General features: G+C 29.3%; 5 protein-coding genes across 7 annotated transcripts in view; 4 read left to right on the plus strand and 1 right to left on the minus strand.

Moving 5' to 3' along the window:
- Positions 1 to 130: 130 nt before the first annotated feature.
- On the plus strand, positions 131 to 1,084 carry LOC127288792 (ADP-ribosylation factor-like protein 16). The gene is made up of 2 exons (XM_051316447.1): positions 131 to 426; positions 637 to 1,084. Exons 1-2 carry the CDS (start codon positions 217 to 219, stop codon positions 961 to 963), a joined length of 537 nt encoding a protein of 178 aa, XP_051172404.1. The 5' UTR covers positions 131 to 216; the 3' UTR covers positions 964 to 1,084.
- Positions 1,085 to 1,522: 438 nt separating this feature from the next.
- LOC127288839 (splicing factor 3A subunit 3) lies at positions 1,523 to 3,865 on the plus strand. The gene is made up of 3 exons (XM_051316521.1): positions 1,523 to 2,292; positions 2,507 to 2,837; positions 3,023 to 3,865. The coding sequence occupies exons 1-3, from the start codon at positions 1,649 to 1,651 to the stop codon at positions 3,548 to 3,550; spliced, it is 1,503 nt and encodes a 500-aa protein (XP_051172478.1). The 5' UTR covers positions 1,523 to 1,648; the 3' UTR covers positions 3,551 to 3,865.
- Positions 3,866 to 3,881: 16 nt separating this feature from the next.
- LOC127288844 (uncharacterized) lies at positions 3,882 to 5,125 on the minus strand. The gene is made up of 3 exons (XM_051316527.1): positions 4,852 to 5,125; positions 4,272 to 4,606; positions 3,882 to 4,194 (listed from the first exon to the last, which is right to left on the minus strand). The coding sequence occupies exons 1-3, from the start codon at positions 5,078 to 5,080 to the stop codon at positions 4,048 to 4,050; spliced, it is 711 nt and encodes a 236-aa protein (XP_051172484.1). The 5' UTR covers positions 5,081 to 5,125; the 3' UTR covers positions 3,882 to 4,047.
- A 208-nt stretch (positions 5,126 to 5,333) lies between these two features.
- Positions 5,334 to 9,895, plus strand: LOC127288838 (translation factor GUF1 homolog, mitochondrial). 3 transcript variants are annotated; one of them, XM_051316518.1, is made up of 8 exons: positions 5,334 to 5,723; positions 6,378 to 7,190; positions 7,250 to 7,489; positions 7,655 to 7,920; positions 8,050 to 8,264; positions 8,619 to 8,831; positions 8,924 to 8,975; positions 9,496 to 9,894. In XM_051316518.1, exons 1-8 carry the CDS (start codon positions 5,629 to 5,631, stop codon positions 9,600 to 9,602), a joined length of 2,001 nt encoding a protein of 666 aa, XP_051172475.1. In that variant the 5' UTR covers positions 5,334 to 5,628; the 3' UTR covers positions 9,603 to 9,894. The 3 variants fall into 3 exon arrangements, with proteins under 3 accessions (XP_051172475.1, XP_051172476.1, XP_051172477.1); XM_051316520.1 differs by having other exon boundaries at positions 5,344 to 5,367; positions 9,496 to 9,895; XM_051316519.1 differs by lacking the exon at positions 9,496 to 9,894 and having other exon boundaries at positions 5,335 to 5,723; positions 8,924 to 9,050.
- Positions 9,896 to 10,271: 376 nt separating this feature from the next.
- Positions 10,272 to 15,326, plus strand: part of LOC127288841 (growth arrest-specific protein 2-like) — a 30,279-nt gene continuing 25,224 nt past the window's right edge. The window contains exon 1 of the mRNA XM_051316523.1: positions 10,272 to 10,754. The gene's annotated coding sequence lies outside the window, so the exon portion shown is untranslated. The remainder of the gene's footprint in view (positions 10,755 to 15,326) is intronic.

Below are 15,326 nucleotides of genomic sequence, written 5' to 3' on the forward strand. Positions count from 1 at the left end.
TTTTTAAAAAAAACCCTTCCCTGTATTATTATTCGAATATTTTTTTTAATTTTGACAAATACTCATGCGTCCTAAATATTTTGTTGCTAAGGGAGATGTAACTGTTTACTTGTATTTTCCCTCAAACCTTTCTCAATATATATGTCTTAATGACATTTTTTTTTCCTCTAAAAAAGTATAATTTGAAAAAAGAAGAGGAAATTATTTTTTGAAAAAATGTGTTTATGTTTGGGTCCAGTAAAGTCTGGTAAAACAATGTTAATGAAAAAATTACAAGGCGATTTAGTTGATGATGCAACGCAAACAATTGCCACTAACGGAGTGAATTTATTTTTAATTAAAAAAGAAGCTGGACAACAATCTGGAAGAATTATTAGAGAAATTGGCGGTCATATGGCTCCATTGTGGAAATATTACTTGGAAGGGGTATTCATTCTTTTTTTTAATTTTAATTATATTATACATAATACACCAATAGAAATCTGACAATTTTCAAATAAACTCCGATTTTTAACAAGTCAATAAAATTTCTATAAGAATTGAAAAAAAAATTAGTTTTTTTTTTAAATATTAATAATTAATGTTTTGTTACAAATATATGTAAATTTTCATTGAAAACAATTATATTTATTTTAGGTACAAAAAATTATTTACGTAATGGATGCAAGTAATCTTTGTCAAATTAGTGCAGTTGGAATTTTATTCTATTCATTGTTGGTAAATCCAAAATTAGCGAACGCATCATTTGCTTTAGTTTTATCAAAAATGGATCTTTCCTATCGTCAAATGAGAAATGAAGCTCTTCTTGTTCTTCATATGACGCGTTTACAACGTGAAACACGACAAAATATCACCATTATTGAGACAAGCAGTGTCACTGGTCAGGGAATAGAAGAATTACGAATGTGGATTTTTCAAAAAACTAAAACTCTTTCGAAAATAAATTCTGAACAAAAAATTTAGTCGATTATTTTCAAATTTTTCTTTTCGCTTCTTTAAAGCAACGTTATTATTTTTTAAAATTTAATTTATTATTAAATAAGAATTAAATGTAAGTAATTGAAATAAATAAAATTTTATTTTACTCAGTAGTTTCAATCGAATTACAGGCCTTGGATTATACGACTTTCTCCGACTTTTTTTCGACTTATTTTAATAAAAATGCGACTTTTTCGACTTTTTTTTACAAAATTTTTAAACGAAATACTTTTTTTTAATTTAGAATGCAAATCTTCTTCAGATCTTCTTTAATTCAATTATTTAACAAATTTTTAACTAAAATTCTTCACTAAATTAATTATTTTTAATAATTTTAATGAAATTCTTTACAAATTCAAATTATCTTAAAAACTATATTATTAAAAACTGCCTTTAAGAAACATACACTTATAGATTGCAGCGCCCAGTAGAGATTGCTAGAGAACTAGGCGAACTAACTTCGTTCAATCTGCTTTCACTTAATTTTGTGTCGCCCCCACTTCAGTTTCCAAACATGTGTAGTTCCCTTCTAATAAACGTTCATGCTCAAAAATAGAAGTTGACACTCAGTGCTGCGCAGTGCAACACAGTGTAAACTTTGTAAAAGTAAACATTTGTGAAATACAATACTGTCGATATTTTATTTTTTTGTTATACTTAAATATTAATCATGGAGACAATATTAGAACAACAGCGTCGTTACCATGAAGAACGGGAACGTTTAATGGACGCAATGGTGAAAGAAATGCTCTACAAAAAAGGTGGACACCGTGAAGTAGTGAATTCAGAGCATCGTTTAAAAATTCTCCTCGATCATTTTATGGACAGTACAACTCATCTACAGGATCTTTATGAGGATAAAGATGGTCAAAGAAAAGAAGAAGTTCAAGCACTTTCAGGACCCAATGAATTTTCAGAGTTTTACGCGCGATTAAAATCAATCAAAGAATTCTATCGTCGACATCCCAATGAAATTAGTGTACCAATGTCAGTAGAATTTGAAGAACTCGCAAAAATGAGAGAGAATCCAAGCGAGGAATTATCAAATCTTGTTGAATTTACTGATGAGGAAGGCTATGGAAAATATTTGGATTTACACGAGTGTTACGAAAAGTACATTAATCTGAAAGGTGTTGAGAAGTTAGACTACATAACCTATCTTTCGGTGTTTGATCATCTCTTTGATATTCCCAAAGATAGAAAAAATGCCGAATACAGACGTTACGTTGAATCCTTATTGGAATATTTAAGTGAATTTCTAGCTAGAGTTCGACCTCTTCACGATCTTAATGCTGATGTCGAGGAAGCAAATAGGTAATTTTTTTCACCATTAATTAATGAGAATGAATTCCAAAGGTTAATAAATAAAAAGTTTATCAAATTGAAAGTTGAAAATAATTACAAAATTTTTTAAAAATTAATTCCCTACTAATTTATTAATATTAAAATGTAATTTTAGTACATAAGGAATATTTCCTTTGTTCGCCTTTTAAAAAATTTCTAATATCGTTAAATTTGTCAAAAATAGGGAATTTGAGAAGCATTGGGAAAACAATACATTCCCAGGTTGGCCTAAGGAGGCCGGAAGTGCTTTGACTCATGTAGGAGCACACTTGGAATTATCTGCTTTTTCATCGTGGGAAGAATTAGCATCCTTGGGTCTTGACAGACTCAAGTCTGCTCTTATGGCTCTCGGCCTAAAATGCGGTGGAACACTGGAAGAAAGAGCGCAAAGGCTTTTTAGTACAAAAGGTGAAGCTAGTCTCGATCCTGCACTGCTTGCCAAGAAAAAGCAACGGAAACCTGGAAAAGGAAAGGATGTCGAGAAGCAGAAAGAAATCGCCAGGCTCGAAGCACAAGTAAGTATATCATTTTATCATTAAATTCCTAATAATAAAATATAAAAAAAAGTTTAATTAAAAACTGAAAAATTTATTTTTCAACATTTTTTTATAAAAAAGAAGAATTCTGACAGGGAACTGATACTTTTTATTTCTCTTATAATAAAAAATTATTGTTTAATAATGGAATATTTTTGTTATAGGTTTATAAACTAGCAGAATTAGTATCAAATCAGAGAGTTGCAACAAAGGAAAATGTCCAAAGAAAACAAGCGCGAACAGAAGGAGAGAGAGGAGATTCAGACGCAGAGGCAAGTGCGTCCGATTCCGAGGACGACGATGACAATGAAGTTCCTTACAATCCAAAAAATCTGCCTCTAGGTTGGGATGGAAAACCAATTCCCTATTGGCTTTACAAACTTCACGGATTGAATATTAGTTATAATTGTGAAATATGTGGAAACTTCACGTACAAGGGCCCAAAAGCTTTTCAACGACATTTCGCACAATGGCGACACTCTCATGGAATGCGATGTCTTGGTATTCCAAACACTGCACATTTTGCCAATGTGACACAAATAGAGGATGCATTGGTCTTGTGGGAAAAATTGAAAGCTCAAAAACAAGCTGAACGATGGCAACCAGAGCAAGAGGAAGAATTTGAAGACTCACTTGGAAATGTTGTTAATCGGAAAACATATGAAGATTTAAAACGACAAGGACTTTTGTAAATTCTTTTTCTTCCTATACTATTATATATAGATTTATTATGGATTATGATATATAATAGGCAAGTAAGATTTATAATTTCTCGGATGTTTTTGTCTGAAGAATACAGATGAAATGCAGTTTTGTAATAAGAGAAAAATATAATTTATACTTTATGTACTTTTGTACGTTGTATTTACAAATTATTAGTATGTACGTTAAATAAAGAGTGAATAGTGTACAAATTGTAGCTCCCATTTGTAACCAATGTAAATTTAAATGTTATTCGTCAGAATTTTCATTGTTTTAAAATTACATATGCAAAATGTCAAATAGTTTTTAAGTGTTCTCAAATCGAATTTTAATGATATATTTTTTTTGTAATATTTTCATACACTACATAAATGCGTACACAGTACGCAATATTTTACCTCTTTCTTTATTAAAGAGATGAATTTACAGTTTAAAAACATCTTATGTTTCCTTTTTAATATTTAATTGATTTTTGATAAACTATTCTTTATTTCTTAATATCAAGTTCTTCTTTCTCTTCTCCATTCACCACTTTTGGATTAAAATATAATTTTATACCTGAACCTGTTTTTACTGTTCTCGACAATATGCCATTTTCACTGAGACGAGTTTCTATTAATTTAACAGTTTTTTCCTGAAAAAATATCAAATTTTTATGTTCATGAATTTAATGAGTAATATTAAAATGTAAAATGTAAATTTTCGTCTTACCAATACTTGAATTTCTGAACTCATTGTAACATATATTTGCACTTTATGAAGTTTAGTAAGTAATTTAATCATTTTGTTTATTTTTACTTGTAAATCGTGTTCCTCTATCTTATTAGAAAAGATAAAGTGTTTTGTTGCCTTTATTAAAGTATTTTTATCTTTTGCTCTTTGCTGTTTAACCATATTTTGTTCTTCGAGTAGCCGACCTTTCGACATTAATTGATAAGTAGGTGCCTTCGATTTTACTGTAACATCAATCATCTTAACAAGGTTTAAATTTCTGCGCTTCGCTAAATGTTGCGCCTCTTCCAATGTAACTTCTGATAGCACTTTACCTATTTACATTTATAAATATTTCAATTATTAATGTAATGATTAATGTTTAACATTTTTGTTTGTACATTTTTTCAACTCTATACAAAACCTTTTTTATCATGTCTTTAAATATCTGTACATAAATTTATATAACATTGTTTATTGAATTAAAATAGTGACATTTAGAAGGAACTGTTGTTAAAAGAATTGTTATAATAAACTATGAAATTTGAATGAGTTCAATGGTATGAAAATAAATATTTACCTTCCTCAGAAAGCAATAAAACTTTTTGTATTGGCACTGTCTTTTTCCTGATTGATTGCGGCTTTTCGAAACTATTTTCAGATTTGTCATTTGAATAAACTCGAACATGATATTTAAGAAATCGATTTCCAGTGGTTGGAAGATTTTGCAAAATTGTATTATTTGATAAAATTGTTGATTTAACAATTTGAATTAACCTAAAAGCTGTTGCACAAAGGGGTGCCATCATGCTTTTGAAGATGCTTTTGAAGTATGGTTTACCGGTTTAGGAAAGGAAATCATTTCTCTTTTTCTATCTAAGGGTATGGTCACAGCTTGGCTACTTAAGAGGGTCGTCATGGTAACGTATAAGAGTGGAAGAAATAAAAAACATTCTTTATTTCTCTCAGTCTTATTCGTTAATTGCCGACGCGACGACGTAGCTGAATTGTGTTCGTACCCTAATGCTAATTTTGTTATGTTTCCCAATCTTGATAAACAACGTGACTTTCTAGCAGAAAAAATTTAGCAGACGACGTAGGTACTCAACACTGTGGCTCATAAATATGTTATTGTTTATTTTGTTTATAAAGTTTCTTAATTTATTTGCAACTATCAATTAATATCATCATAGTAATAAATATTTTTGAAATCCAATTGAAGTGTACACGTTTTGTTAACTGCATATATTTAAAAAGTAAATACTTAAGACAGTGTTTTTTTAAGTTAAGAATATGAATAGTTGTGAAAATAATTGAAATTATTTGTAAATAACAAATAAATTTTTGTTCTATAATTATGTCTTTGAACATAGTATTTTCTAATACAATTAATCACAATGTGAAACGAATTATTTTTCCTCTAAATACTTTACAAAATCTGCGTAATTTGAGGTAAGAATAAAAACATGCACTACATAACTTACAGTGCGTCATAACTTTTTTTTATGGTTTTTGATTTTTTAAAAACTAAATATGATTTCTAATATATATAACTTTCGAAAAATTATTACAGTTCAATTAATGTCGGTGCAGCTTTTCTAGACGTGTTTTTACTCGCTGATTATGAATTTGGGGTGAAAATTTACAATTTGACAGAGTTTAAATCTGTCAAAATTGCAAAAAACGATAAAAATTGTCTTTATTCTGTCTGTTCGCGGTGTAGAGCGCAAATAAATAGTTCAATTAATGTCGGCACAGCTTTCCTAAACGTGTTTTTGCTCGCTGATTATGAATTCGGGGTCAAACTTTGCGATTGCGGGTAATTTAAAGTTGTCAAAAGTGCAAAGAACGATAAAAATTGCCATTTTTTTCTATCTTGAATTTTATCATTATTTTGAATTATAAAATTACATTATCATAATGATTTAAAAATTTTTATATAATAAAGTTGACCAATGGGATGTGTGTTGCTAGTTTTTGTAATAAAATACGTTATTAAATATTTAACGTTTTCTTAAACATATGAGAGAAATGTAATTGAAATAACTTATTCGTTTTATTGACTTTTATCATTAAAAAAATAAAACGTTTTGAAATAATTTTCAGAACTGAAAGATGCCTAATGTTGAACAGAACTTGTTCGTCAGCGTCAGCACCAAATGTAGCCGAGACACCGATAGAAAATATTCGCAATTTTTCCATAATTGCTCATGTCGATCACGGGAAAAGTACATTAGCTGATCGACTTCTAGAAATGACTGGAGCCATTAAAACAAATTCCGGAGCTCAAATTTTGGACAAATTACAAGTCGAGAAGGAGCGCGGAATCACAGTGAAAGCACAAACAGCTTCTTTGAAATACACTTACAATGGTGTCGAATATCTTTTAAATTTAATCGACACTCCAGGTCATGTTGATTTTTCATCTGAAGTCTATAGATCACTTGCCGCTTGTCAAGGTGTAATTCTTCTTGTCGATGCCAACGATGGTGTTCAAGCGCAAACAGTAGCCAATTTTTATCTCGCTTTTGAAAGGGATCTCACAATGATTCCTATCATTAATAAAATAGATTTGAAAAATGCCAATCCAGATCGTGTTCTAAAGCAATTGCATTCTCTTTTTGAAATAGATAGCGACAAAGTCTTGAAAATATCTGCTAAAAATGGTACAAACTGTGAGGCAGTTTTAGAAGCAATTGTTGAAAGAATACCTCCACCTCCTGTTTCAAGAGCTGAACCTTTCAGGGCGTTGATATTTGACAGCTGGTATAATAAATACAAGGGCGCAGTTTCCTTGATTTATGTTCAACAAGGAAGAATTTCAGTCGGAGAAAACATTTCCTCTTGTCACACGGGAAAAGTTTATGAAGTCAAAAGTTTGTCCTTCCTAAGACCAGAAGAGGAAGACATTAATACCTTGTAAGTAGATTTGTACTTAATTATGAGGAAATTGTGTTTAAAAATATATTATTATGTAGATATGCTGGTCAAGTTGGAGCACTTAAATGTAACATGAAATCATTAACTGAAGCTCACATTGGAGACACGTTTCGTTTAAAGGATTCTACGGTGAAGCCTCTTCCAGGATTTAAAGTTGCAAAGTCAATGGTATTTGCAGGAATTTATCCTATAGATCAGTCGCAGTTTCCTGAACTTCGTAATGCTCTAGAAAAATTAACTTTGAACGATAATGCCGTTACCGTCGTTGAAGAATCTAGGTATTCAAATTTTAATTGTAATTTCTGTCAAAAATTGCTTTCCAATGCTCAATAATAATAAACCTATTTGTTAATTAACAATCTGAATGCCAATTTAATGTAATTGGACCTCATTTATCACTTAAAATTGAGTTCATTTTTTCAATGATTATTGTCCTGTTTCAGTCCAGCTTTAGGTCGAGGATGGCGACTCGGGTTCCTTGGATTATTACACATGGAAGTATTTGTACAAAGATTAGAACAAGAGTATGGAGCTGAACCTATATTGAGTTCTCCTGGAGTCACGTATAAAGCAAAAGTATTTGGAACTAAAAGTATTCAGAAATATAAGGGGGAGGAATTTTATTTCAGTAATCCCATTGATTTTCCTGACCCTGTCAATGTGACAGAATTTTATGAACCGATAGTGAGGGGTACTATTATAACTCCAGGTTAGTAGTTTTTATCAAATTTCATAACCATTTATTAAGAAAATAAACATTTCAAGGAAGTTTAAATGTGTAAATTGTATATTATTCACTAATTAACTAATAAAGTTCAATTGTGCAAATATGATTTAGCTGAATATCTTGGAGGCATTAAGACTTTGTGTAGGGAAAAAAGAGGAGTTGAAGAGTCCATTAAATATATCGATAACGAGAGAATGATTCTGCAGTATATGTTCCCGTTAAATGAAATTATTATGGACTTTCACGGTGGTTTGAAATCCGTCACTTCCGGTTATGCGAGTTTTGATTATGAGGATTGTGGATATCAAACTTCAAATATTGTAAAGGTGACAATTTTAGATTTAAAAATTAACTCTATATAATGATAATATGGAAGAAAATAATTTTCATATAAAATGAAAAGTATCAAAAGATAATTTTTATTATTTCTTGTAAAACATATCATTAAAATGAACAAGGTGCGAAAAACACAGTTTTTTAATCAGTCAAATATAATTTTAAAAATAGCATTAGTCCTAAAAGTATAAAACAAAACAAAACATATTAAAGATTTTAACAAAATCCCTTTTATTTCATAGTTTAGAAATATACAGAATAATTTCTATGAAGAATCAAAAATTTCTGAAAATTAGCCAGCAATGGTTTTGTGCGCAATATAATACATTACTTTTCAATTTCAGATGATTATATTATTAAATGGAAACCCAGTCGAAGAATTAAGTACTATAGTACATGCAAGTAGTGCAGTCGAGAAAGCTAAAGCTTTATGTTTCAAATTGTTAAATCTTATTCCCAAACAACAGTTTCTTATATCAATTCAAGCAAAAGTAGGTGCTAAAATTTTAGCCAGAGAAAATTTACCTGCTTTAAGAAAAGACGTTTGCGCTAAACTCGTGAGTGTACATAAATTTCAGATTTATGTTTTACAACTATATACAATATGTTTTTTTTCAAATTAAACATGTAAAATTTGTTCATTTTTTAGTACGGTGGTGATGTGACCAGGAGAAAAAAATTATTATCGAAACAAGCAGAAGGTAAGAAGAAGTTGAGAATGATTGGCAATATTTCCATACCAAGAGAAACATATATTAAAATTTTACAAAGATAAATATTTTCTTTTTATTTATAGTTAATTTTTTCCTTATCCTTATCCTTATATTGACAATCAAAATTTCTTATTAGATATCGATAAAACAGGTTTGAATATCTTGAAGCAATTTTTTTACTACAAGAAAATGGTTAATTTATAAAAATTTATTTATTGATAAACAATTATTCTAAACTTATTAGCCGAAACCAGACCTGAATATATATTTTATTAAATTTTTTTCGAACGTAATAATATTTTAATTTGTTTATATAACAAACCTTTTACAACAATTTTTATTTTAATAATTATTAACTCTCATGTAATATTACCAATATATTTTTTAATATCTTTTTTGTGTATTCATAGTTTTTAAATGGGAGAATATATCAAGAAATGTAAAAAATTAAACAAAAATTCTTATAGATACAAAGAGTTTCAAAAGATAAAATTTTCTATAATTGTAGAATTGTCAGTCATTTTTAACTTTGAGATGAAAGTAAAAAGCGAAGGAATCGAGAAAGTGAGAGTGCATATAACTGGGGGTGGGAATAGGAAGAGAAAGAGAGAGTGACCTGGAGGACGCCATGCCAGTATTGATTAAAGGGTTTGCTCAGAGGGCTGGAGGAGGAATTGTCGGCTCGCAAAACTCTTCTCCCGAGTCATGTGTGGGCCATTTGAGGGGATGAACTTTTAAAACGGGAGGCGGTTGGCTGAATGGCTTATGAGATTTTACTTTCAGCCATCAGTGACGTTCAGTTGGAAAATCTTTTCATTTAAAAAAACATTTTTACAAAATCAGAATTAAAGTTATACAATAAATAATCCTAATTTATAATTACCAGAATTAAATTAATCCATTAATTATTATAATTTTCTACTACCTATATTTGTATTAAATTATTAAATAACTATATGTATAATTATTCATAATTGTAAATTTTAATACAAAATACATACGACATCTTTTTATTTTCAATATTTACTATTAATACTCATAAATAACAACAATATTATAAAAAGAGGTAGGTATAATTTTTATTTCCTTTTATTATTTTATTTATTTTATTTTTATTTCCTATTTATTTTCATTTCGTCGATTCAACGTTGGTAACTTTAGTGTAATGTCAAAAATCCTTAAGTGACAAGTTTCATCAAATTAGACCAACTTTTTAATTTTTACTTCCGCCATATTGTTATACACCATTTTTAATTTGAAAAAAAATGATTGGATCCTCACTATTATTATATTGACCGAAATTGATTAAATGTCAACTTGAAACTTTCGCCTGGGTAGAGTACAGCCCTGGACCGGCTGGAGTTGAACCAGACGACGAGGAGCACGAGGAATCCTGTCCCCACTTCATTTGGTTCCTTTCTCCATCTCTCTTTGACTTGTTCTGTTGGCATTTCGATTCCCGACTTCCATCCTCCCGCGAACGTCAACAGTATGCTTTGGAGAGAAAAGCGCCTCCTGTTTTACACACGGGAGTGAGTTTGTATGCGAGAGCAAGAACAACAGTCTCTCCGTCGTCTATGTGGTTCACAGCCGGTCAGACCGGCAGCAGTTTCAGTCGTGAATAGACTTCGTCCCGTGTTGTGTGTTTAACCTAACCTAGTTCGGTCGTAAAACGCCTTTTTGTGCCGGTACAAAAGATAAAATACAGTATTTCTTTGAAATTTTTTTCTGGACTTGTTTAATTCATCAGAACTGGACGAATGAGCGGTATGTATGGAAATTTACTTATAGAGTGACAAATTCCCCTTTCTTTGTGTCGACAATTGTGACGATATATACCAAAACAAGTGTTTTCATTTTTGTCATCAGTGAAAATTTTCGGTAAACGAAAATATCTTTATTAAGTTTGTTTACCTGTTTATTTTTTTGCTTTCTTTCTTTTTGTTTTTCTTAAATAATGCTTCTCAAATAAATTTTGTTAGTTTAAAAAATTTACAAATTTATTTATGAAAAGTAATTTTTTTATTTATAAATTTATTTTACATAGGTATGCATTATTTAAATGATTTATTAACTATTCCCTATATCTGGTCCCTGAAATTTTAAACGTTTAAATAAAGTTTCTTTTTTAATCGAATTTCCAAAAAATTGAACCCACCAGTTAATTAATGCACAAATGAAAATCTTTATCTTTTATTATTTAATTAAATAAATAGTCAATATATTATTCTAGAAAAAATATTTCTATGAAAAGGAATGTAAACAATTTATATAACTTAAATTATTTGTAAATAAAAAATAATTTTAATGAAATTGATACAGTTTTAAGTAACTGCACAAGTTATTTATAAAAAAAAGGAAAATATATACTTCATTGTAAAATAAATGACAATAAGTTTTGTTTCATCATTAATGTTTATTTCAATATTAAAAAAAATAAAAGAATTTATGAGGAAAACCTTTCTAAAATTTTAATTTTTGAATACACCAATTTGACGAAGCGATAAAAATTTTAATTAAAGTATCGTTTATTATTCATTTATTTAAGCAGATTAATAATTTCACAAAAGGGCAACTAATTAATAACACATTTTTAAAAAACGAAAAAGAATATAATCTTGAAATACATTCAAGTTTATAGGTATATCACTTTCCAGCGCCATATAATTATGTTTTAAGAGGAACAATAACGAGTGCTCTCAAAATAAACTGGGGTCTGATAAAGGACCCCATAAAGTAATTAATAAGTTACTCCCCCTTATAGAGGACAATTGAACTCCCCTTCAAGCAATATTGCGCACGCGTTCATTAATATTTGTCTTCGAATCTTTTATGCGACTATTTTTAGTGTCGGTTGCAGAGAGAGAATCTGACTATTGTAACTAATTATATGATTTTCATCTCGATTTTAAATATTTGTAAATATTTTAATTTTGTTAACAGTAAGATACACTGAAATAAAGTAGTTCGTTGCAGTAGCAAACTGATTTTTGCAGTCAAAATTTGCTACAGTTTACAAATATTTACTAGGAATGCGAACAATTTCAGCAAAGAGTTCGTTAATACAACAAAATTGTTCGCTGTCCTTAAGTCAACGAGCATAGTTTGCTATGGCAGTAAAAAATTCATTTTTAAGCTCTGATCCATTACTGAAATACATATATTATAATTTACGAGAATGTACCCAGGGACAATCAAAACCCAGCCGACACCATAAACAACAAAAACGGTGACATTGACTTTATGACCATTACTCACAAACTTATGAGAGGAGAACGATCTTAAGAAAAACAGTTCGATTGAAATTATGCGTATATAAGCCACTAAAAAGTTTCAAGTAACGAGAAATCCATAAATTTTAAAATATTGGTCTACAATTTTTTTTTTGGGAAATTACTATTTTGCGGAATTATTCATTTGTTATAAGAGATAAAATTAGTATTAATTCAAGATCGGTCCTATTTTTGATCCATATATATTACTTTTTATGAAATCCCCTCCCTCCGTTTACAAATTCATTAAAAATTTAATTACATATACAGTGGAACCTCGATTATTCGAACTAATCTAGGCAAGGCCGGGTTCGGATAATCGACAATTCGGATAATAGAGATTTTAATTTTTTTTATAATTAAAGTAAAAAAATGTACAGTTGAACTATATATTTAACTTAATACATATGTTTTTAAATATACATAAGTATATACATATATGTAAATATATATTAATTAATAATATATTAAAAACTCAGAAAATTCGGAAATTTTTAAGATTTTTTTTGGCATAAATTTGGTTATTTTGCTTTGAATGATAAAATAAATAGAGAAAATAAAATTTAAAATTCGGGAGACCAAAAAATAGTTCGGATAATAGAAGTTCGGATAAAATGTTTTTCGATTCGGATAATAGAGGGTTCGAATAATAGAGGTTCGGATAATCGAGGTTCCACTGTATATATGTTAAATTAAGAACATTTATTATTTATTGTTCTTCTAGTATATTTAAAAGAAATATCGGAAAGATATAAGAGGCCGTTGTCCGATGCCTTAGAAATTCTTTAATGACTTATGTCATGTAACACTATAACAATAGTCTCTTAAAACTCCATTTGCCAATATATTTACTTTTTTACGTGTTAACTGATCAGATCCTTTGCAAATTTACCATTTTGATTCGATCTAGTTTTCATAATTTTATAGTGAAAAAATGTTTTCTTGTAGTTCTACTGGAGTGAAATTGGATGATCAGAAAATTTTATAACTCAATTGGTAATTACAATGAAAACGTAAAATAATTAAGAACACAGAAAAAACCTAAACTCAAAATTAGTTCGAGCCAATGCTAAGCATTATATTTGACTAAATAATGTTTTTGTGAATTTTTGCTGATTTCTAAAGGATTTTCACTGATTTCTAGAGAATTTTTTTATTTAAGTTTAGAGAGTTGATTAAATAAATAAAAGTTTTCTCCAAGAGAATATATATGGTTAATGGTATTAAATTAATTGGTGTGCCAATTCAATTTTAGATGCGTGTCCCAATTGCAAAATTTTATGATAAGATAGCTAAAGTTCTTTAGCCATTGTATGTATATAGTAATTCATCTTAAACTTTCAACTATTTAATTGTAATCACTTTTTCTGTTCAAGTGTAGACATATTACCTTTTTCCATATATTAGCGGAACATTTAGTAGCCACACGCTTCAGTTTCTTGGTCACGCTCCAAAACGATCTCATTACTTCAATCTTATTACAGCTAACGGTGTATTATATATTACACCTTACCTATAAGGGACAATTTTTTTTAAATCTACCTCAATTATGTATTCTTAAATTAATGTTTTTGGCTGTTGAAATGAAGGTTATTTATAGTTATTTGATTATTTGTTATTCTTTTAATGGAATATGAAAAATGTGTTTCTTAGTTAAAAATATGATTTCGGATCGAAAGATGAGACTTTTTCCGCCTTGTTTTTTATTAGGCAAATATTTCCAATTTAATAATGAACAAAAGTCAATAAAACTTTCCGAAACTTGGATAAGTCTGTGTGCGTGCAGATATTTAAATTCTTAAATATGTATAACGCATGAAACGATAATTAGTGTATAAGTATGTGGGCACGCTCTGTTTCATGAATTTAATTACTTACTCTGTAACTCATGAATTTGTATTTCTTGACAAGTAAATAAGAAGTAAAAAAAATAAAAGCAAACTTTTTGTGTTGTTTAAGTCTGTTGTTACAGTTTTATTATTTATAAAACACTCTTGTTAATAATATTTTGATTTTAAAATTTCTAATTATCAAATTATAACAATCTTTATGGAGATTTTGAGCAGAATAATAAGTTTTCGACTTTTGAATTTTCTATTGTCTCTCCGATTGTTCAATGGAAGAATATTTATATATATATATATACATTACGTGCTGATGCAAACAGAAAAATGTGAGGGTTCAACAATCGGTAATCGTTATTCTTCAATATTTGTTTTTTACTTCCATTGCATAATAAAGCAAAACAAAAATTTATTTTTTTATAAATATGGTATTAGTTACTACATTTTTTATATAATACTTATATATTTATACACACGAGAATATTCAATGTTGGTTATAGGAATAACATAATTTACTGAAATATATAATATTTGCAATAACAATTTTAGAATTATATATACAGATATAGTTATTTTTACCAATATTGGTCCAAGGCTGGGAGTGTAGAGACCAGTGCCAAGGCTCGAATTTCAATATTGGCCCAATATTCAACCAATATTCAAAGATACAAAAAATCAGACTTCAGCCAAGATTAAAAAAAATAATTATTAAAACTAAAATATAATAAAATTTTTTGTTATATTTATATATGTATTATATTTTATTATATATAATAATAATAAAAATATATCCATTATCTTAAACATTCAATATTTGGTCGCTTTGGTTTTTGTTAATCGTGCAATTGGACAAAAAACATCGTGTGCAACACGGGCGGAAAGGTCAATTCCTTAAGACCCTCTCCAGAATGGAGCTAAACGCAACGCAGACGCGACGCATCGCAATGCTAAGCAAAAGGGGATACGTCGCGTCTGCGTTGCGTTTAGCTCCATTCTGGAGAGGGCCTAAGGCTGCAGTCCCATGGCAGCGTTTTGCGTTGCGTTTTGTCACTAGACCATGAGTGTAAAAGAGATGCAGATATATGTTTGCTATGTTTACACTCAGGGTCTAGTGACAAAACGCAACGCAAAACGCTGCCATGGGACTGCAGCCTAAGCAGCATCTACAATAATCGCGTCGAACGTGGACGCGAACGTGTACCTATAATGAGAGAGAGGGATAT

Source organism: Leptopilina boulardi, unplaced genomic scaffold (genome assembly GCF_019393585.1).
Source record: "Leptopilina boulardi isolate dan_hultmark-lab unplaced genomic scaffold, ZJU_Lbou_2.1 LbouV2_396, whole genome shotgun sequence".
NCBI lineage: Eukaryota > Metazoa > Arthropoda > Insecta > Hymenoptera > Figitidae > Leptopilina > Leptopilina boulardi.

What these genes read in the sequence shown, in the direction of transcription:
- LOC127288839 (XM_051316521.1), top strand. Translation starts at nt 1,649, where the DNA reads ATGGAGACAATATTAGAACAACAGCGTCGTTACCATGAAGAACGGGAA. An exon ending in GATGTCGAGGAAGCAAATAG is followed by an intron (nt 2,293 to 2,506) that starts GTAATTTTTTTC and finishes TGTCAAAAATAG; the next exon opens with GGAATTTGAGAAGCATTGGG. An exon ending in TCGCCAGGCTCGAAGCACAA is followed by an intron (nt 2,838 to 3,022) that starts GTAAGTATATCA and finishes TTTTTGTTATAG; the next exon opens with GTTTATAAACTAGCAGAATT.
- LOC127288792 (XM_051316447.1), top strand. Translation starts at nt 217, where the DNA reads ATGTGTTTATGTTTGGGTCCAGTAAAGTCTGGTAAAACAATGTTAATG. An exon ending in GGAAATATTACTTGGAAGGG is followed by an intron (nt 427 to 636) that starts GTATTCATTCTT and finishes TATTTATTTTAG; the next exon opens with GTACAAAAAATTATTTACGT.
- LOC127288838 (XM_051316518.1), top strand. Translation starts at nt 5,629, where the DNA reads ATGTCTTTGAACATAGTATTTTCTAATACAATTAATCACAATGTGAAA. An exon ending in GGGTACTATTATAACTCCAG is followed by an intron (nt 7,921 to 8,049) that starts GTTAGTAGTTTT and finishes AATATGATTTAG; the next exon opens with CTGAATATCTTGGAGGCATT. An exon ending in AAACTTCAAATATTGTAAAG is followed by an intron (nt 8,265 to 8,618) that starts GTGACAATTTTA and finishes TTTCAATTTCAG; the next exon opens with ATGATTATATTATTAAATGG.
- LOC127288844 (XM_051316527.1), bottom strand. Translation starts at nt 5,080, where the DNA reads ATGATGGCACCCCTTTGTGCAACAGCTTTTAGGTTAATTCAAATTGTT. An exon ending in TTTATTGCTTTCTGAGGAAG is followed by an intron (nt 4,607 to 4,851) that starts GTAAATATTTAT and finishes AAATGTAAATAG; the next exon opens with GTAAAGTGCTATCAGAAGTT. An exon ending in GTTCAGAAATTCAAGTATTG is followed by an intron (nt 4,195 to 4,271) that starts GTAAGACGAAAA and finishes ATATTTTTTCAG; the next exon opens with GAAAAAACTGTTAAATTAAT.